This window comes from Sinocyclocheilus grahami, unplaced genomic scaffold (genome assembly GCF_001515645.1).
Source record: "Sinocyclocheilus grahami isolate Dianchi unplaced genomic scaffold, SAMN03320097.WGS_v1.1 scaffold149.1, whole genome shotgun sequence".
Classification (NCBI taxonomy): domain Eukaryota; kingdom Metazoa; phylum Chordata; class Actinopteri; order Cypriniformes; family Cyprinidae; genus Sinocyclocheilus; species Sinocyclocheilus grahami.
The window spans coordinates 2,458,886-2,481,607 of NW_015505328.1; the positions used below are offsets into that span (position 1 = coordinate 2,458,886).

Below are 22,722 nucleotides of genomic sequence, written 5' to 3' on the forward strand. Positions count from 1 at the left end.
AAATCAATATATTTCTAAGGTATTATTTCTGTATCTGCCTGTGAGGGTAGACGGACAGATTGACAGATTCTCAGTGAATTTGGCAAGTCTGTACTGGGGAATGGCGTGTTAGGGACAGAGGGAACAGGAGGAGGTTATTAAGTTATTAAAATCGAGTTTTGGTTGACTACCTCACACATGGTTCTCTCAGCATGAACTGAAAGTGAGGTGTACCTCTTACCAAAAGAAAAAAAAACAGCTAAATAAAAAAATGGGTAGCTTTCTTTTCTTTTCTTTTTACTATAAAGCTGCATGTATTATTTTTTTTAAATATTCCATTATGTACCAGCAACATAAGACATTTTTTTTTTTAAATGTGGTAATGATTTCATTTCCAAATCAAATCATTTTCATAATAATGCAATTACCAGCCCTATAGAGTTTTATTGATGTATTTATTTAAGGTGAACAGGCCCATAATATAAGAGATCCTATCTGTTTTGGGAGCGGGTCATGGGGGTTGGCTTGATGAAAGGCATAAAGCTCTTAAAGTTGTTAAGGGCACTCCCACCATTCAGAAGCACTTAATGTGGCCACTCCCCAAAATCTGTTTTACCATTGGAGGGTGATATGGAAACACACATAAGCACTTACAAACACTAATGCTTTTAATTCATAAACTGATGACATTTTCCAGGTGTTTTGTTACACTGGATTAATTTTTTTAATTAATTTAAGATTTTTTTTCAAATTTAAGATTAATGTGCTAACACAAATTAAGTGTTTGTATCTGTAAAACAATGTGATCTCTGAATTGCATCCATCCCGAGGCATGTTATGTAAACAGTCAAAGGTGCTATTTTTACAGTCTGTATATTCCTATTAAAATGATATTTACTTGCTGTTGAATGTAATTGTCATCACCTTTTTAACATTTATATTAAGGATGTTATTAAACATTTATAAATTTATGTTTTCTTGTCAGAAGTGCTAAATAGGCTACTTTTTTTTTACCTCTGCATGTTGAATAGTGACATGAATGAGGAGTGCACACACATACACACAATATGTTCACAAGCATGCAGATGACAATATTGCATGAATAATGTTTAAACCAACCACACACAAGAGTTTATTTAGTGAAGCGCAGGATTGTCAAAGCTGTATACGAAGCGGCCGATTCCTTACATCTGTTCTGCTGTTTACACACACACACACACATCCCCACCTTTTAAGGCGAGGAGATGAGAGTTGATTGATTTTCTGCTAGGTTTAAGGTGTGCTCTGGTTTTTAAGAAGATCCCTCCAAAAAAAAAGTAAAAGACAAACACAGTTCTGTGAAAGCAGAACAAGATATGGAGTCTATATTAAGATGCCTCGAGGAGCCCTCCTTCGATTTCTGTGGCGTTTACGCTGTAAATGTAAATGTGATATAAGGTGAAGCTAACGTGGCATCAATATAGATAATTTCTCTCCTTTTTATTGAATTCCATCTACATAAAAAAAGAACGTGATGAGAGTAAAGATAACAATAATATAAGCTTTTGATAATACATTTTTGTTCCATATTTGTCTGATAAACCACATCATAAAGAAAATCTTAAATAGATATGCATTTTTTAATTGTTTAATTTATGACACACAAAGAATCTATTCCTACAGTGAAATAATTAGTTATAGAAAATATGTTTGCAGCAATTGTAATTTATTGCCTAAAAATGAATGAATCGTAGATTATTTGTCATGCCATTTTATAACATAGTTTCGATTTACATTTCATATTTAAATTGTTGATTAGGTTTTTAAATGTTTTTAAACTCCAGAATTACTTTTATAATTGTACTTTAATGTTAAAATGGTTCATGCAAAAAAATATATTTTTGTTTAATGCTAAAATGGCATCAGATCCATTCCAATATAAAATAAATAAATAAATACATAAATAAATATTTCCTTAAAATGCTCAAAGCAAAATTGTAAGATGTAACAAAATCAATATATTTCTAAGGTATTATTTCTGTATCTGCCTGTGAGGGTAGACGGACAGATTCTGTAGGCCGCAGTGAATTTGGCAAGTCTGTACTGGGGAATGGCGTGTTAGGGACAGAGGGAACAGGAGGAGGTTATTAAAATATGATATTGGAGTTTTGGTTGACTACCTCACACATGGTTCTCTCAGCATGAACTGAAAGTGAGGTGTACCTCTTACCAAAAGAAAAAAAAACAGCTAAATAAAAAAATGGGTAGCTTTCTTTTCTTTTCTTTTTACTATAAAGCTGCATGTATTATTTTTTTTAAATATTCCATTATGTACCAGCAACATAAGACATTTTTTTTTTTAAATGTGGTAATGATTTCATTTCCAAATCAAATCATTTTCATAATAATGCAATTACCAGCCCTATAGAGTTTTATTGATGTATTTATTTAAGGTGAACAGGCCCATAATATAAGAGATCCTATCTGTTTTGGGAGCGGGTCATGGGGGTTGGCTTGATGAAAGGCATAAAGCTCTTAAAGTTGTTAAGGGCACTCCCACCATTCAGAAGCACTTAATGTGGCCACTCCCCAAAATCTGTTTTACCATTGGAGGGTGATATGGAAACACACATAAGCACTTACAAACACTAATGCTTTTAATTCATAAACTGATGACATTTTCCAGGTGTTTTGTTACACTGGATTAATTTTTTTAATTAATTTAAGATTTTTTTTCAAATTTAAGATTAATGTGCTAACACAAATTAAGTGTTTGTATCTGTAAAACAATGTGATCTCTGTAAATAAATATTTCCTTAAAATGCTCAAAGCAAAATTGTAAGATGTAACAAAATCAATATATTTCTAAGGTATTATTTCTGTATCTGCCTGTGAGGGTAGACGGACAGATTCTGTAGGCCGCAGTGAATTTGGCAAGTCTGTACTGGGGAATGGCGTGTTAGGGACAGAGGGAACAGGAGGAGGTTATTAAAATATGATGTTCGAGTTTTGGTTGACTACCTCACACATGGTTCTCTCAGCATGAACTGAAAGTGAGGTGTACCTCTTACCAAAAGAAAAAAAAACAGCTAAATAAAAAAATGGGTAGCTTTCTTTTCTTTTCTTTTTACTATAAAGCTGCATGTATTATTTTTTTTAAATATTCCATTATGTACCAGCAACATAAGACATTTTTTTTTTTAAATGTGGTAATGATTTCATTTCCAAATCAAATCATTTTCATAATAATGCAATTACCAGCCCTATAGAGTTTTATTGATGTATTTATTTAAGGTGAACAGGCCCATAATATAAGAGATCCTATCTGTTTTGGGAGCGGGTCATGGGGGTTGGCTTGATGAAAGGCATAAAGCTCTTAAAGTTGTTAAGGGCACTCCCACCATTCAGAAGCACTTAATGTGGCCACTCCCCAAAATCTGTTTTACCATTGGAGGGTGATATGGAAACACACATAAGCACTTACAAACACTAATGCTTTTAATTCATAAACTGATGACATTTTCCAGGTGTTTTGTTACACTGGATTAATTTTTTTAATTAATTTAAGATTTTTTTTCAAATTTAAGATTAATGTGCTAACACAAATTAAGTGTTTGTATCTGTAAAACAATGTGATCTCTGAATTGCATCCATCCCGAGGCATGTTATGTAAACAGTCAAAGGTGCTATTTTTACAGTCTGTATATTCCTATTAAAATGATATTTACTTGCTGTTGAATGTAATTGTCATCACCTTTTTAACATTTATATTAAGGATGTTATTAAACATTTATAAATTTATGTTTTCTTGTCAGAAGTGCTAAATAGGCTACTTTTTTTTTACCTCTGCATGTTGAATAGTGACATGAATGAGGAGTGCACACACATACACACACAAACACACACACACAAACCATCTGCAGAATACATAGTGATTAAACTGCAGCCTTAATCATCACTCTCAGTGTGACAGCTGCTGTTTAAGTCGGTAAGTCTCAATTATTATCTTATTTAATACATTTATTAATTTCTCATTTGGAGTCTATGCTGTATGTGTGTTCCTTATTCTATAATAATTGTATTTTAATCTGCCAGTTTTTAAACATGATATGTGAATTTCAGAAGGACATGAATTTTGTTCATCTTTGATTGTTAAAATAATAACAACATACTAAATATTTAGACAGCATTTGTGCTTTTTTATGCCTTAATTCGTTTATATTGTGCTGTTTTTAGGTTGGATTTGAATTGTTAAATGCCTTTGAAAACAGGAAATCACATTATTTTAGGCTACATAGGCCTAAGTAAAATCACAAAAGGAAAAAAACGTTTAAAAGTAAATAGCTAGCCTACATTTACTAAAGTAAAAAGAATATTGTTTTCCCCCCCGAAACTGACTTATTATTCCAGTTAAATTAAATGGCGAACACTCTTCGTTAACCTCAAAATATACAGTGACAGTTGTAGGTCTACTCTGCATGAGCAAACTGGTACAGTTTTCAGTGTCCGTTTTGGTCCTAATGATTTAACAAAGATAAAGCAGTATAAAAATGTTACAAGAAATGTTGTAATAATACAAAAAGGGGAAAAACGGTGTAACTTAAGTTAACCATCCTGCAGCATGAGCAGCGTTTGCTGTATCCCTAATACAAATGTTACCTTTGTATAGCTGCTCCCGACATCCCATTCAAAACACCCACATTCCAACCTAATGGACGCACCTCGCCCTTCCTGTAGCTGCTATATTACTCCGCGCATACCACATTCCCGGTGTCGACTAAAAAACATCTAGACCTCAGACGAGGAACTTGGAATATAAAAAAGTATTTGATGATTATCACTTGTCACTCTACACATATAATACTAACGCTTAGCTTCATGCCGGACTAAGCCGCTGCTGCGCCCTAGTTTTTCGGATGCGGTAGGATACATGAACTACATTCCTCGTATAAGAGCTGCGTCTGAGCGACGCCATTTTAAGGTCTAGATTCACACCAGCGCGGAAGGTTTGCTGCACCGCTAAACGCAGGAGAACAGCGACCCGTCCGGGAATCTCACCGGCTGGCTTGGCTGTTTCAGTCCTACTTGGATACCGCCGCGTTGGTCAGGATTCGCCGGCCAAACAAAGGGATTCATCTTTTTAATTTCAGGTAAGCGTTTTAAACGCGGAATGATTCAACTCCTAGTAACGTTAGTTTGGAGATTGGAGCATCGGGAGGATCTTCCCAGGTTTTTTCATGCTCAACCTGAGGCTGGATCTACCTTCCGCGAGCTGAGCATTTAAAAACGCCTCGTTTAGGTTTTTACTTTTTATTTTATACTTGTTTTGCTCTAAATTGCCGGTTTACGCACAACGCACATTGACTCTTGTGTTTGTTTACGGTAGCTCCGCCAACACTGGCTAACGTTAGCTTTCATTCAGGTCTATAGCTCGAGCAGCGAGCTAACAGCAGATCTCAATCGATAAACCACAATATTGGTAAAAACGCATGATTTCACCAGGGACTCCCCGTGTTGGTTTTCACACTAGTAAACCCTTGTTTTTTTTAACCGCATCGTGATCTGGTTTCCTCAGCTTCAACCGTTTATCTCGTCAGACGTAACGAGGAACTTTTATTTGTGTAAGTTAGTTTGTCTTTTACAAATAATGAAACCTGAGCCGATAGATTTTGATTGTTGTAGTCCGTAAGCTTGCCAAGTCAGTTGGGTGAAAGTAACGTTATGTCAGCAAGAAATGCAATAGTGTTATCAATTCGTGAGAATGGAGAAAAATCTATTTTTCCTTATTTGTAAAATATTTTTTGTTCTGTTGAATAACTATGTACATGTTAGTCAACTTGAAAAGAGTGTAATGTGAAACTCCTAATTCAGTTTGAAGTGAGCTAACGTTGAAATGAGTTATCTAAAGTTGTTTTCTTAAAGTGTTGCTGGATGGATTGTCAATTCCATTTTGTTCGAGAGGATATCCATGATTTGTCAGGAAAAGAGTAAGCTTTTGCTACAGGAATTGTCCTGGTTTTGTCTCTTCACAGATTTGGTGTGATGTTATAATTATAATCGCATTTCTCTGTCATCCGATAGGCCGGTTGCTTGCAAGTGGTCATGTCGATACATTTCAGGGTTCTTCCTCGAAACAAAGGCCCTGGTGGCCGAATTCCTGCGTGCTTTCAGGAGGCGCTCGGGTTTCTCTGCTCCCAGGTTCCGGAACAGCTGTTTCTCACACTTTAGTTAGACGTACCCACCTTGAGAGGCTCGGTAGAGCTGACCTCAGATCAGCCACCGTGCGCCTCTCCGCTGGAGGAAGTGTGGGCGGGGCTAAAGTCCGACGGCAGCGTGCGCGGTGGAAACTGAAGGAGGCCGAAACTTTTCCACGATTACGCGTGTGTGGTCGCGTTTTTAGCGGCGAGCGTATTTTGGGTTTCGTACCTGTGTGGGAAATACCCGCAGCAGTCTGTTTAAAAACAGCCTCGGTTTCCCATAATATGCAGAAATGCCGGGTTTATGGAAGAACCTAAGAATATGATCGCCTCTGGAGCATAATTGGGCTTGTTTACTGCGGATGTGTTTCTGCTGCTTTCAGCAAACCGAAGATATTGCTTGTCTAATAGGGATACATGTTTGCTTTTGTACATTTATATCAAATGCTTTCAGCTAAAGATCGTTTAAAGGAATAGTTTACCCAAAAACAAAACTTTGTCACTCGCCCTTATGTTTCAAACCTGTATGACGTTGCCAAAAGTAGTATATTCACTTTCATTGTTCATTGTATTGGGAAAAAAAAGATTCAGTGGAATTGAATGTATAATAAATAGTTAGCGTTCTTTGTGTGAACGGGGCTGTCATTTCTGCTTATAATCTGTTATCTTGTGTCCTCAACAAATACTACGATTTTGGATCAACATAGGAGTTTGTAATGAAATAAATGGTCTTAAAGGGACAATCCACCCAAAACTACCAGAGGACCACTTCTTGAATGGCTGTTGTAAATAGTGCTGTCAAGCGATTAATCGCATCCAAAATAAGTTGTTGTGCTAATAATATTTGTATGTGTACGGTGTATATTTATGTATATATAAATACACAGTATATATTTAGAAAATATTTACATGTATATTTATATTATATATAAATTTAATATATGAGAATTTTTAATTAAATGTATACATGCATGTGTGTATTTATATATACATATAATAAATATACACACTGACACTACACACACATTATGTAAACAACGTTTATTTTGGATGTGATTAATCATTTGACAGCACTAATTGTAAACCGCTTTGCTTGCACCGGCCCTGTGCAGCAAAATTTCAGCTTCTGTTAACCGGATACAGTGAATAAACCTTAAATGAGCCCATTAAGATTGCTAATCAGATGGCCTTCCTTTACTTTGAAGGTTCAGTTTCCAAATCTGTCCCATAATCACACAGTGATTCGTCTGAACGTCCGCCTCCCGTGCACCTGTATGGAGTGCTGACTGGTGCCGCAAGGAAAACCCAGTAAATTTGTGTCTGACTCCCTTCAGTGTTTATTGTCTGGTAAATTAATTCCAGGTCAGTCTCACCACTGTGGAGGACTACACATGCATTTTGCATAAACTACCACAGCTGCCTCGGTTTGCTCTCAAATCATCCCTCTGCCTTCACACGCACCCTTAAAAAGCCTAATTTATTAACATTGGCACGGCTTCACAGCGATGTATTTCCCGGTAGTGGGGTCTTTCAGTGCAGGCCTGTATTTGAAGTGCTGTATCTTGTGTCATGCAGACATACACACACAGGAAAAGGAATGTCCAGCGCTGACTGCAGGATGTTATCATAAGCAAGGTTTCCTGTAAATACCTGTATGTGAATGGAGCTCTTGATGTTATATTTTGGAGGTCATGTTAAAATATTCTGCTACAGTAGTGCTTTAGAATGCTGTATGTACCCAGGTGTTTTTTTTTTTTTTTTTTGGTGACCGTGTAAAGGATGACACTGTGATTCTGTAGCTTCATCATTAAAAGCTGTTCTCACTCAGCCGTATGTTCTCAGACAGCCTGGATGCTCATCCAGCTGAGAACCAGCACTTAACCTACTTGCAGAGGGTTGCAATTTAGCACAAGAGCTCTGGAGTGCATGTGACTTGAGCTGTGTTCTGATTCTCACAGTCTCTGCCCCATGACCGTGGGACATCTGTAGAAGTTCAATTCACTTGACAAATTTGTTCATTTTGGAATAACCTGGAGCGTCCTCAAATGTAAAATTAAAGGGTTAGTTCACCCAAAAAAGAAAATTGGGCTGTGTTTTTCTCACCCCCGATGCATCCTAGGTGTATATGACTTTCTTCTTTCAGACGAATCCAGTCGTAGTTATATAAAAAATGGTCTTTGATCTTTCAAGCTCTATCGTTGCACTCAGCAGGTGTTGCATTGCTTCTGTCCAAAAGACGTGAAATAAAAAGCACCCTTCCATTTAAAAAAAAAACAAAAACAAAATTTTCACACGGCTCCGGTGGGTGAACAAAGGCCTCCTGTAGCGTATCGATGGGTTTTTGTAAGAAAAATATCCATATTCAAAACGTAATGATCACTTGAATCTAGCTTGCGCTCACTGTTGTAAACGAAGCAGTTCCGGGGGAATGACGCATGAGGTCAGCTTTGCGCATGTGCAGCTCAGAAGTGACGCACGCGGAGAGATCGAAACAAAACAATGGTCACTAATTAGAAGTACAAAACGAGGATTTCAATATAAGCCAAGAGGAGACTTGTTTTCCTTTGCTAAAGTAAGGAAACTTTGCTGCTTTTGATCCTGTAAACAAACGTTGGTTTTCATGCATGCGCAACGCTGACCTCATACGTCATGCTCCCGGAACTGCTTCTGTGTACAACTGCTGGCGCAAGCTAGAATCAAGTGATTATTACATTTTGAATATGGATATTTTTCTTACAAAATGCATTGATTTTGATTAGTAATAGAAAGTGCAAATGTTATTCCTCGTACACCATTATAATTCAGCAAATGCGCTCATAATTTAAACAAGGCCTTGAATATCTAACAAACGAAATTTTTTACAAACCTTGAATGATATCTCCATTGGCTACCCAAAAATCCATATTGGTCGAGCGCTATGTTGTAGTTGTAAATATTTGAACTGTTCATATTTGTAAACTTGGACTGATCCCCTTTGCCACGTGATGCTCTTTCTTTCTAATTCTTAGGATGTTTGTTTGTGGTCGGGTTAACCACACTGATTGATGTTGCCTAATGTGTAGTTAAGTTGGAAACAAGCCTTTCGGTTTCTTCCCATGTTGTCGCAGTATGTACTTTACATTTAACCCCGATATCATGACGCATATCGGGTCTTTTGAGGCTTGCAGGATGTGAAAGCTGATGTTCTCCGCTGCAGCAGGAAGATAATAGCTGTGTCTCATTTAGAAGGCTGCGTCCTCCGGAGGTCGCATTCGAAGGCTGCATACGTCATCGAGGCGGTCTCATTTCAGAAAAGCAAGTAGGACACTCCGAATGCGACCTTCGAATGCGACCTTCTTTCACAAGAATTCGGAGGATGCATGAGGTGTATCCTTCGCTGCTACAGATAACCCACAATTCTTTGCGTCGCCGTGAACAACCGTTGTTAATTTGAAAAATGTCGGCGCCAGCAGATGTAACGTACACACAAGCACAGATGTGGTGTTTACAACTTACCTTAATTCGCCTCGGTAAAAAACGGATAAACTTTGTTTTTAATATCGTCCTCCTTTTTTCTCTCTAATAGATGCCTGCTGTACGTACGCTGCAGATCCTCAAACATTGAACAAAACAAGTAAAAGCATTTTTTTTTTTTTTCAAACCAAATTTAGAAATAATTGTCCTTTGTTTAAGTAGTGTGAGAGCGCAACGATGCACAATTCTTTGCGTCGCCATGAACAACCGTTGTTAATTTGAAAAATGTCGGCGCCAGCAGATGTAACGTACACACAAGCACAGATGTGGTGTTTACAACTTACCTTAATTCGCCTCGGTAAAAAACGGATAAACTTTGTTTTTAATATCGTCCTCCTTTTTTTCTCTAATAGATGCCTGCTGTACGTACGCTGCAGATCCTCAAACATTGAACAAAACAAGTAAAAGCATTTTTTTCAAATTACTTTCCAAATTTAGAAATAATTTTCCTTCATTTAAGTAGCGTGAGAGCGCAATGATGCTCTAAATGTGTTGTCATAGCAACGTGATACTTCCGGTTTCCTTTTCTGCCTGTCCTACGAAGGCCATCTTGTTTAATTCTAGGTTGAGGACACTTCGTATATGCGACCTCCGGAGGATGCGACCTCCGGAGGATGCGACCTCCGGAGGGTGCAGCCTTCTAAATGAGACACAGCTAATGTTTTTTTTTGTCAACGTTTCCAAGGGTTGTCCGCTTTCTCTGTTTATTCTTTGAAAATGTCCCCTCAAGTAGAGTTGGGTATCATTAGACATTTTTCCGATTCTGGTTCCAGTTTTGCCTAACGATTCCGATTCCATTTAAATTAACTTATTTTTTTACTATTTTACCTTAATTTGAATGTAGTGTTGCAGGAAGGTAGTAAGTAATGTTGAGTAATGCATGTGCTTCAGAGTTGATGTTTTTTACACTATCAATAACATTTTGCTTTTCAAGCAGGAATAAGCTGGTTGGCCAAATAGTCCCTTGAGGGCTAAGACACTTGTTCATTTAGCTAAATTAATGAAATATTATACTTATAACCATGTATACACACTGCATAAAGCCCCTTTTTTACAAATAATAATGCAGTCAGGAGATGGTGTGATGCAATGAGTGGTTTCCACATTTTTAAACCTTTAAAATGCATGAAAATATTTTCTATCACTGTTTATCACTCTTGAAATGACCTGTACACTAAATAATGTAACCCTCATACTTGCATAATATTTAGTGGTCCAAGTTGAAGTACGTAAGTTGAAGTATGTTTATTAATGATAATATGGGACAAATGTAATTTAGTGGCGGCAGGAGGTGCATGCTGCCAGTACATGTACAGTCAGACAAAACAACGTGCACATTTATCAAAGACGCGAGTGTGCGTACAGTCATGGAAAATTATGTGTTCGGCAGTTAAAGACGCGGCGCGTCATGGGAAACGATGTGCTCAGTAATTAAAGAGGCAGGGCGGCTCGCAGCGCTTGGTCACGTGTCGCACCAGAACCGTTTTCAGAACTGAAACGTAGAAATTGTTCCGGTTCTTTTATTAAAGACTCTGGAGAATTCCAGGCATCTGAGGTTTAGAGAGGTCATTATAGCACTGTGATTTAACTTCAGACAAACTTCCTACATGTTCACTAATGGCGCTTTTCCACTGCGTGGTACGACTCTGCTCAGCACGGCTCTGTTTGCGTTTCCATTGCAGTTCAGTACCGCTTTAGAGTGGGTGGGATTATTCACGTGTCGTTTATAGTTGCGCCGCTTCTACTGCCGTGACTCCTGAAAAACGTTTTCATTCTGCCTCGCCCCATAAAGCTCTTGCTGGATCCGCTCCCCTGTCAACGAGAGGAGCGTCTGTATTTCCTCAACAGACACTTTTTGGTTGTTTAAAAAGTGTGCTCGTTCAAAACCGTTGCGTTCGATCTTTAGCTGGCTGTGCTGATTTATATCTAGCGGTTCTGTTGTGTTTGTGTCACAAGCTCAGTGACCATTCTCTCCGGCCAATCCGTGATCCGCAGAGTTTACGCGTCGCAGCGCTTGGTCACGTGTCGCACCAGAACCGTTTTCAGAACTGAAACGTAGAAATTGTTCCGGTTCTTTTATTAAAGACTCTTGAGAATTCCAGGCATCTGAGGTTTAGAGAGGTCATTATAGCACTGTGATTTAACTTCAGACAAACTTCCTACATGTTCACTAATGGCGCTTTTCCACTGCGTGGTACGACTCTGCTCAGCACGGCTCTGTTTGCGTTTCCATTGCAGTTCAGTACCGCTTTAGAGTGGGTGGGATTATTCACGTGTCGTTTATAGTTGCGCCGCTTCTACTGCCGTGACTCCTGAAAAACGTTTTCATTCTGCCTCGCCCCATAAAGCTCTTGCTGGATCCGCTCCCCTGTCAACGAGCACACTTTTTAAAAAGTGTGCTCGTTCAAAACCGTTGCGTTCGATCTTTAGCTGGCTGTGCTGATTTATATCTAGCGGTTCTGTTGTGTTTGTGTCACAAGCTCAGTGACCATTCTCTCCGGCCAATCCGTGATCCGCAGAGTTTACGCGTCACGTTTTGGTAACGGTACGGTTCACTTGGAACCTCAACCGAGGTGGTACAAAAAAAAAGTACCAGGTACTGTACCCAGTCCGCTCCCCTGTCAACGAGAGGAGCGTCTGTATTTCCTCAACAGACACTTTTTGGTTGTTTAAAAAGTGTGCTCGTTCAAAACCGTTGCGTTCGATCTTTAGCTGGCTGTGCTGATTTATATCTAGCGGTTCTGTTGTGTTTGTGTCACAAGCTCAGTGACCATTCTCTCCGGCCAATCCGTGATCCGCAGAGTTTACGCGTCACGTTTTGGTAACGGTACGGTTCACTTGGAACCTCAACCGAGGTGGTACAAAAAAAAGCTCTTGCTGGATCCGCTCCCCTGGACACTTTTACGTTGTTTAAAAAGTGTGCTCGTTCAAAACCGTTGCGTTCGATCTTTAGCTGGCTGTGCTGATTTATATCTAGCGGTTCTGTTGTGTTTGTGTCACAAGCTCAGTGACCATTCTCTCCGGCCAATCCGTGATCCGCAGAGTTTACGCGTCACGTTTTGGTAACGGTACGGTTCACTTGGAACCTCAACCGAGGTGGTACAAAAAAAAAGTACCAGGTACTGTACCCAGTAGAAAACCCTCCAAAAGTGAACCGTACCGTGCCGTACCATGCAGTGGAAAAGCGGGCAAAGAATTTTAAGAAATTAATGGTGCTTTTCCACTGCAGTTCAGTACCGCTTTAGAGTGTGCGGGATTATTCACATGTCGTTAGTTGCGCCGCCTCTATTGACGCGACTCCTGAAAAACTTTAATTCCGCGTAGCCCCATCACGCTCTCGCTGGATCCGCTCCTCTGCCATCAACGAGAGGAACGTCTGTACTTCCTCAACAGACAACAAAACAGCCACTTTTTGGTTGTTAAAAAAGGTGCGCTTGTTCAAAACGGTTGCGTTCGATCCTTCGCTGGCTGTGCTGATTTAAATCTAGCAGTTCTTTTGTGTCGCTAGTTCAGTGACGCAAGTAGTGACGATTCTCTCCGGCCAATCCGTGATCAGCAGAGTTTACACTTTAATGGCAAGCGGCAGCATGTTTAATACTGTCCCTTTAAGAGCTGCACGCATCTAATAAACAAACATGCATCCGTTTTCTCTCAACGGTTTACTTTAATTTTAGACATAAACCAACTGAGTCTATATGTAAACCTTGTGTGTTTTGACTATTAACGCAAAAGATAACTTGGTTCAGTAATCAGGCGCTGTTTGACAGGCTTTTTAACGCGCATGCTTCGGGTGTACGCACTTAGAAAAAGTGCACGTCAGAACAGCACGCGAATTAAACATTTAACCAGTAACCGTAACTAATACACTTTAAAGCAGATGCAAATAATGTACTTTTGTGACTGCGAGTAAGTGCAGTGCAAGTAACTGTACCGCTGAGTTAACACTGATGTGAATGTATGTCGCATTGTACAGTATATTAAGATGGAGGCTCCAGAACTGTAACTGATAGAATGTACACTGTAGCACGATACTACGATATTTCTTCAAAAGCAGATGGTGGATACATTTTTATAATCCATGATCAAAAATCGTCATAATGAACACCCCTAGTTTAGATGTTTGTTACAAGAGATTTTATTTTATTTTTTCTACATGAATAGAGGTCAACCGATTGATCGGCTGATTTTTGGCTTTTTTTAAAATCTGCATCGGCCGATTGTGCTGCAAATTAGGCTGATTTATAGGCAGGCGCATCTGCGGGCAGCTAAGCGTTGTTGCGGAACACCGGAGAATCTCTCTCTGGCTGCGTGAGAGATGGAGCAACTCACACTCTGCAGCCGTTTGTTCAGACACCGCTTCGGCTAATGATGGCAGGGCAAAATAGACGTTTCAGAAGCGTAATTACGTTTTACCCTACTAGAATTGATGCAGGAAAGTTATCATATTAATAAGTGCAACAAGTCATTTGCATGTGAAAGTAGAAACATGCAATTCAGACGAAACTTCTGGCCTGGTTATAACGTGCACGTTAAATTTCCTCATGAAATGTGTGTGTGTGTGTAGGTCCGACGTGGCCAGTGAACTTTTATTTTTGTCATCACTTGGCCATTTGACTTATAGCAGTGTCCAGTGTTTCACATACATTGAGTTATTTGTGGTGGCCGTCACAGTATCAAAACAAACCACCACAAATAGATTTTCCAAAAGGCTTATACTTCGTTGAATAAATTGAGCACTGCACGTTTCAAAATTAAAATGCAGCGCTGGTGTTTTTATATGTATGTATCTTTGAAAAGAACCGACCGTCTTCAGAAAAGCTAAGGTGTCACTTTCATTTCGTCTTTCATAGGGATGCACCGAACATTTTTAACATTCTAGCAGACACTATACCAGGGGTGCCCAAACTCGGTCCTGGAGGGCCAATGTCCAGCAGAGTTTAGCTCCCAACTTGCCTCAACACCTGCCAGGAAGTTTCTAGTATGCCTAAAAAAAGCTTGATTAGCTGGTTCAGGTATGTCTAATTGGGGCTGGAGCTAAACTCTGCAGGACACCGGCCCTCCAGGACCGAATTTGGGCACCCCTGCACTATACCAACAAAGCACAATTTAACTTAAAATTAATTATAATTTATATATAAGTTAGTAATTTTTGGCTTTTTTTTTTTTAATTTAATTAAAAAAAAATTTTTTACTGTACAATTAAAAGCAGCCTTGCTGAGAAGAGACTTCTTTTAAAACATTAGAAAATATTACAGATTCTAATTTGAACACCGTGTGAATGTTATAATAAATGTATTAAAACAGAGCTGTTGTAATGATGATCATTGTCTTTTTATTTTATTTTACAGAACAACAGAAATTACAATACTAACATTTATGAATGTTGATAAAAGTTCTTGCTTTTTCTCAACTTTTATTTTGGCGGAAATGTGCAGGAAGACCTCCATGCTTATTTTTGTTGACGACAGATTTATAATTGCGTTTCATTACGTATACGTCGTACGTATCGCATTGTCACATGCCTTGTAAAAATTCATAAAATGTGACTGAGCGACTAAGCAACTGACGACTGTATCGGCGACTTTGAACCCTGTCTAACGAGCAGATAGCACCGCGAGCTCGTGCAGCGCTGTCAGAATACATGCAATGCGCGAGTGTATTAGAAAACAAACCACTAGTAAATAAACTGCAGAATGTTAAGGCCATTTCACGATTTCAATCATCGTACAGTAACCAGCAACAATCACCCCTTCCTCTTCTCATTGAAGACATGCGATGCAGTCCTAAACAGTCTCTCGCTGTCGGTGCTTGTAATTTTTGCGTCTTTCTCCGACAGTTTAAATGCTTCCATTCTGCTGACATGTGTGCTGCATAATAAAGAGTGTGCGCCTCTCACTCTGCGCTGGTTGCTATTTGATCGCGTCATATCATTGTTCGGTACAATTTATTCGGACCATTTCAAAGACGTAAACAATAACAAAGGCGTTGGAACGCTACTGCGCATGTCTGGTCCTGAAGCATTTCCGGTAGCGCCAGGACCGAATTTGGGCACCCCTGCACTATACCAACAAAGCACAATTTAACTTAAAATTAATTATAATTTATATATAAGTTAGTAATTTTTGGCTTTTTTTTTTTTATTTAATTAAAAAAAATTTTTTTACTGTACAATTAAAAGCAGCCTTGCTGAGAAGAGACTTCTTTTAAAACATTAGAAAATATTACAGATTCTAATTTGAACACCGTGTGAATGTTATAATAAATGTATTAAAACAGAGCTGTTGTAATGATGATCATTGTCTTTTTATTTTATTTTACAGAACAACAGAAATTACAATACTAACATTTATGAATGTTGATAAAAGTTCTTGCTTTTTCTCAACTTTTATTTTGGCGGAAATGTGCAGGAAGACCTCCATGCTTATTTTTGTTGACGACAGATTTATAATTGCGTTTCATTACGTATACGTCGTACGTATCGCATTGTCACATGCCTTGTAAAAATTCATAAAATGTGACTGAGCGACTAAGCAACTGACGACTGTATCGGCGACTTTGAACCCTGTCTAACGAGCAGATAGCACCGCGAGCTCGTGCAGCGCTGTCAGAATACATGCAATGCGCGAGTGTATTAGAAAACAAACCACTAGTAAATAAACTGCAGAATGTTAAGGCCATTTCACGATTTCAATCATCGTACAGTAACCAGCAACAATCACCCCTTCCTCTTCTCATTGAAGACATGCGATGCAGTCCTAAACAGTCTCTCGCTGTCGGTGCTTGTAATTTTTGCGTCTTTCTCCGACAGTTTAAATGCTTCCATTCTGCTGACATGTGTGCTGCATAATAAAGAGTGTGCGCCTCTCACTCTGCGCTGGTTGCTATTTGATCGCGTCATATCATTGTTCGGTACAATTTATTCGGACCATTTCAAAGACGTAAACAATAACAAAGGCGTTGGAACGCTACTGCGCATGTCTGGTCCTGAAGCATTTCCGGTAGCGCCATTTTTAAATCTCAGATCTGTCAAAACAATCATGTACTTTTTAAGTGTAGCGAAAAACGCAACAGTTGCGGTATTACATTTTTTTTTTTAATAAACAGTTATTGGAATTACCCTTCAAATATGACTGAGGCGCAAACTTACAAAGACATTTAAAAATAGTCTTCCGGACGGCTCTGATTGATGCTGCGTGCGTGTACACGAGAGATGGCGGTAAATGCATATCGCAGTCTAGATGCAATTAACTCCTTAGCGGAAAGCTTGGGATCATTTGTTCGTACAATGGATGGCATCAGTCTTGTGTTTGGTTAAACTGAAGCAAGACAAACAGTCACTTACGTACTTATCAAGGTTTGTCGCCAAGATGTCCGGGGAGGTTTTTAATGGACATTTCACTTGCATTGATGGGTCATGTATATCTACGCAAATATTCATTTTTATATTTATTTGTACAGCGCGTTTCACATTACATATCGTTTCACTGCAGCTTTACAGAACATGCATGTAAATTACAACGCTAAATGAATGCTAGGATACTAATCAATAAATGCCATTATTACTGATTTCATCCGTTTTAAAATGTGTGCTTAGTTTGGACAAGATTGTTGCTGTGGAACAGTGTGAGAAAGCATTTGAATGCTCTATCTGAGCCATCATGTGGTCACAAATAAACAAGCTGAATGCAATTCAGTGCTGGCAACCGTGTTTTGCATAAACCTGTATTAGTTTTTTTTTAAAAAGATAAAAGTATAGCCTACATGCAGATTAATAAACGCACACACACACTACATACAGTATATATGTGGGTATGTATGCTTTTTTTAATGCACATTTACTGTAAACGCTCATACACATACAAAAGTACTGGTCAAAAGTGTGGGCGCACTTACTATTTTTAATGTTTTTGAAAGAATTCTCCTATGCTCATGAAGCCTGCATTTAATTGATCAAAAGAGTATTTTTCTAAGTTAACCTGTCAGTTTATCAGCATGTTTGTCCAATGACTGCTGCTTGACGCAGACACAAACACAGATGAGCTGATAAAGAACCGGTTTATTTACTGAATGATTTCAGTTAACCCTCACAGACCCAGTATATCGCCAAGAATACTAAATGCTGTTTGTATTGCTATGGAATTGGAATAGCATTTCTCAATTTTGCATTTAAAATTAAGATTTCAGTTTAGTTACAAGTTAACCACAGTTAATTTCAGACTAGAAGTCCTAATTGTAATGGTGTAGAATTTATTCATGAATATAGCCTTTGCTGATATGGCAATAGAAAATAGCGGCAATGCTTTTAATAGAGGTCATTGCAGGTGTTGAAATATGCAATATCTTAACTGCAAATTCAGTGAGGTGTAGGAATATTGCATGATCATGAGACTTTAGAGTAGACTAAAAAAAAAACATTCTGTCTGGAAGAACTTTTTAAATTGAATGTCTGACATTGATGTCTTATGTCCTGTAGCTGACCTTATGGAGCTTGATATGGCCATGGAGCAGGATCGTAAAGCCGCTGTGAGTCACTGGCAGCAGCAGTCCTACCTGGATTCAGGTATTCACTCTGGGGCCACCACCACAGCGCCGTCTCTGTCAGGCAAAGGCAACCCTGAGGAGGAGGATCTGGACAACCAGGTGCTCTTTGAGTGGGAGCAGGGCTTCAACCAGCCCTTCACACCTGAGCCGGTGGCAGGTATGTGACAGTATTTGCTTCCAGCACATGGTGTTCGCATTAGGAAAAAATGGAAGCCCCTCTAACTGGATATTTTCAGTCTTGCCTTTTTTCTGGCTGCTTCCTATCTGACTAATCACAAACTTCCTCTCTTAGACCTGGATGGGCAGTATGCCATGACCCGTGCACAGCGTGTCCGTGCTGCCATGTTTCCTGAGACTCTCGATGAGGGCTTGCAGATTACTTCTACCCAGTTTGACTCCTCCCACCCCACCAATGTGCAGCGGCTGGCCGAGCCTTCCCAAATGCTCAAACATGCCGTTGTCAATCTCATTAACTACCAGGATGATGCTGAACTGGCCACCAGAGCAATCCCTGAGCTCACCAAACTTCTCAACGATGAGGACCAGGTTAGAAACGTCCCGTACTTCATGCTTGTTAAGCCATCAAAATTGCGATTTCCTTTGACAAGACCTGCTTCAGGAAACATTTATTTGCAGCTGAAGCTAAAAATGGAAGATCTTTTAGCAAAAAGAGCATTCATTAAAATTATTTTTAGCCATATAGTGACTTAAAGTTTGAAGCAATGACAGTTCTGTCTGAATCACCTTAAGTTTTGCTTTTGGATGTTGTCATTCGCATAAGGTAGTGGTTTCCTGTTGGCAGATCTGAGTTTGGTAGAGAAAATCACTAGTTTGAAGTGACCCTTGAAAGATTTCTGCATCTGACAAGCAAATTAGTCCCTTCACTCTAGATTTTCTCTGCAGTTGCACTGCTAAATGACAAGTAGCCAAGCAAGTTCAAGTCTCACTTCCCCCTTATTCACTCTTCCTGTCCAGGTGGTGGTGAACAAAGCCGCAGTGATGGTGCACCAGCTCTCCAAGAAAGAGGCCTCTCGCCATGCCATCATGCGCTAGATTTTCTCTGCAGTTGCACTGCTAAATGACAAGTAGCCAAGCAAGTTCAAGTCTCACTTCCCCCTTATCATTCACTCTTCCTGTCCAGGTGGTGGTGAACAAAGCCGCAGTGATGGTGCACCAGCTCTCCAAGAAAGAGGCCTCTCGCCATGCCATCATGCGCTCTCCCCAGATGGTGTCGGCAATCGTGAGGACCATGCAGAACACCAATGATGTAGAGACTGCCCGTTGTACTGCCGGCACCTTACACAACCTGTCCCATCACAGAGAGGGCCTCCTCGCTATCTTTAAGTCAGGAGGAATTCCTGCCCTTGTCAAGATGCTCGGGTAAGGGCACCAAAGCAGGAAATCTGGTGCACGGATGCTTTAGTCTTGAATTACTAAATTTGAACATGATGCTGAAGGTTTAATCCTTCCATGTGCTGTCCTACTTGTACCAGTTCTCCACTAAATGGATATTACATGATCGGTTTTCCAGGTCCCCCGTTGATAGTGTGCTGTTCTATGCCATCACCACCCTTCACAACCTCCTGCTTCATCAGGAAGGTGCTAAAATGGCTGTCCGTCTAGCTGGAGGACTTCAGAAGATGGTGGCCCTGCTCAACAAAACGAATGTCAAATTCCTTGCCATCACCACAGACTGCTTACAGATCCTGGCATACGGCAACCAGGAGAGCAAGGTACATGCATTGCATGAATTGGTCTTGCTAACTGGGGGGAAGAATGTACTAGATGTACTCCTGTTTATTTGTCTCAACTCTTGCCACCACAGTTGATCATCCTGGCCAGTGGAGGACCTCAAGCTCTGGTCAACATCATGAGAACATACACCTATGAGAAACTGCTCTGGACCACAAGTCGTGTGCTGAAGGTGTTGTCTGTCTGCTCCAGCAGCAAACCCGCCATTGTTGAAGCTGGTACGTTCATTTCCGCATGTGCCAATTAAGTATGCGTTCGTGTATGTTATGTCAGGGTCTCATCTTATGCTTCTACTGTATGTGCGTTTTAGGTGGTATGCAAGCTCTTGGTCTTCACTTGACAGATCCCAGTCAGCGTCTGGTTCAAAACTGCCTGTGGACTCTCAGAAACTTGTCAGATGCTGCCACCAAGCAGGTAAATTCATGCAAACCATTAACAGTTCGGTTTGATGTTATGAATATTTGAACAACTTTTATTAAAGTAACATTTTGCCTTGTAGGAAGGGATGGAAGGACTTCTTGGCACTCTGGTTCAGCTTCTTGCTTCAGATGACATCAATGTGGTCACATGTGCCGCTGGCATACTCTCCAATCTCACGTGTAACAACTACAAGAACAAGATGATGGTTTGCCAAGTGGGTGGAATCGAGGCCCTGGTCCGTACTGTTCTCAGAGCTGGTGACAGAGAGGACATCACCGAACCTGCTGTTTGTGCGCTACGCCATCTAACATCCAGACACCAAGATGCTGAGATGGCCCAGAATGCAGTGCGTCTTCACTACGGCCTGCCTGTAGTGGTCAAACTGCTGCACCCACCCTCACACTGGCCATTAATTAAGGTATGTGGCCAGTTTTTCTGTACATGATCTTTTGAAATATTGCACATTTTAACAAGTCTTCCCACATCCTTCTAGGCCACAGTCGGGCTGATCCGTAATCTAGCGCTATGCCCAGCCAATCACGCACCACTCCGAGAGCAGGGTGCGATTCCCCGGTTGGTCCAATTGCTGGTGAGGGCACACCAGGACACCCAAAGGCGCACTTCAATGGGCGGAACACAGCAACAGTTTGTGGTGAGTTAAGTTTGGATTTTGTAGGCATTTTCTTTACTTGAGGAAAATTAAGTGACACTAATTGTCTGATTGTAATATTCAGGAGGGAGTTCGTATGGAGGAGATTGTGGAAGGCTGCACTGGAGCACTTCACATCCTGGCCAGAGACGTACACAACAGAATCGTCATCAGGGGGCTCAACACTATCCCCTTATTTGTACAAGTATGACTAACTTGCTGATTGCCTATGTTTGCACATTTTACATGCAAGACAGCTGCCGTTGTGATCTCGTAAGCCCTGTGAGCTTCTTAAAGTGTTTATTTTGCTCTGTAGCTGCTGTATTCTCCTATTGAGAACATCCAGCGGGTAGCAGCAGGAGTTTTGTGTGAGCTGGCTCAAGATAAGGAGGCAGCAGAGGCCATTGAGGCAGAAGGAGCCACGGCTCCTCTCACAGAGCTGCTGCACTCCAGGAACGAGGGAGTGGGTGAGTGGCTGCCCCCTATTGACAGATACCATACAGCATTAAAAAAAAATCTCTTAATACCAGTGGACAAATCTTTCCAATTTCTTTCTTTGGTGTGGATTGTGTTACCAGCTACAGGGTGTAAGAGGTCTAGGACACAGAAGCTTTCTATTAATCTTGACTCTCTCTTGTGTACTTATCTCTATATAGCCACATACGCTGCAGCAGTTCTGTTCCGCATGTCTGAGGATAAGCCTCAGGACTACAAGAAACGTCTTTCTGTGGAACTTACCAGCTCTCTTTTCAGAACGGAGCCCATGGCCTGGAACGAGGTACAAACATTCATCTGCTCTCGGATGAAGACCATTAATGCTGTATGAATCCACTTTTATAAACCAAAAATGTTTTTGTTTTAGACTGGTGACCTAGGCCTTGATATTGGTGCTCAGGGAGAGCCTCTTGGATACAGACCAGATGGTAAGACATTTTTATGTATTTTATGTTTATTAAATGTTTGCTTAAAGTTTTAAACATTTGAATTTAATTTTTTTTATATTTTTTTAAATGTTTATCTTTTTTGCTCTTGTTTATTTGAACTAAATTTATCTAACTATCAGAAGTTAGTTTCATTTTAATCGCACTTTAATAACATGCATTTTATATATATATATATATATATATATATATATATATATATATATATATATATAGAAGACCATTAATGCTGTATGAATCCACTTTTATAAACCAAAAATGTTTTTTTGTTTTAGACTGGTGACCTAGGCCTTGATATTGGTGCTCAGGGAGAGCCTCTTGGATACAGACCAGATGGTAAGACATTTTTATGTATTTTATGTTTATTAAATGTTTGCTTAAAGTTTTAAACATTTGAATTTAAATTTTTTTTATATTTTTTTAAATGTTTGTTTACATAATGCATGTATGTGTTTGTATTGTGTATACTTATGTGTGTATATAAATACACACATACAGCATATATTTTGAAGATATTTACATTTGTATATATTTATATTCATAATTTATATCGTATATAAATATATTTAATATATAAACGTAAAATTTTTCTTATACGTGTGTGTGTATTTATATATACACATAATAAATATACACAGAACACACTATGTAAACAAACTTTTATTTTGGATGTGTATTTATTTCTCTCTATCTCTATCTCTATCTCTAGCTCTATCTCTATCTCTATCTCTATCTCTATCTCTATCTCTAT

At 39.5% G+C, this 22,722-nt stretch overlaps 1 protein-coding gene across 1 annotated transcript in view; it reads left to right on the forward strand.

Moving 5' to 3' along the window:
- Nucleotides 1-17,964: 17,964 nt before the first annotated feature.
- LOC107592060 (catenin beta-1-like) overlaps nt 17,965-22,722 on the forward strand; it is a 5,456-nt gene continuing 698 nt past the window's right edge. The window contains exons 1-14 of the mRNA XM_016281418.1: nt 17,965-17,989; nt 18,142-18,366; nt 18,502-18,755; nt 19,185-19,217; nt 19,384-19,589; nt 19,741-19,942; nt 20,035-20,179; nt 20,272-20,375; nt 20,461-20,799; nt 20,875-21,033; nt 21,116-21,235; nt 21,347-21,497; nt 21,687-21,808; nt 21,893-21,953. Coding sequence (XP_016136904.1) covers nt 17,965-17,989; nt 18,142-18,366; nt 18,502-18,755; nt 19,185-19,217; nt 19,384-19,589; nt 19,741-19,942; nt 20,035-20,179; nt 20,272-20,375; nt 20,461-20,799; nt 20,875-21,033; nt 21,116-21,235; nt 21,347-21,497; nt 21,687-21,808; nt 21,893-21,953 — 2,146 coding nt within the window. The remainder of the gene's footprint in view (nt 17,990-18,141; nt 18,367-18,501; nt 18,756-19,184; nt 19,218-19,383; nt 19,590-19,740; nt 19,943-20,034; nt 20,180-20,271; nt 20,376-20,460; nt 20,800-20,874; nt 21,034-21,115; nt 21,236-21,346; nt 21,498-21,686; nt 21,809-21,892; nt 21,954-22,722) is intronic.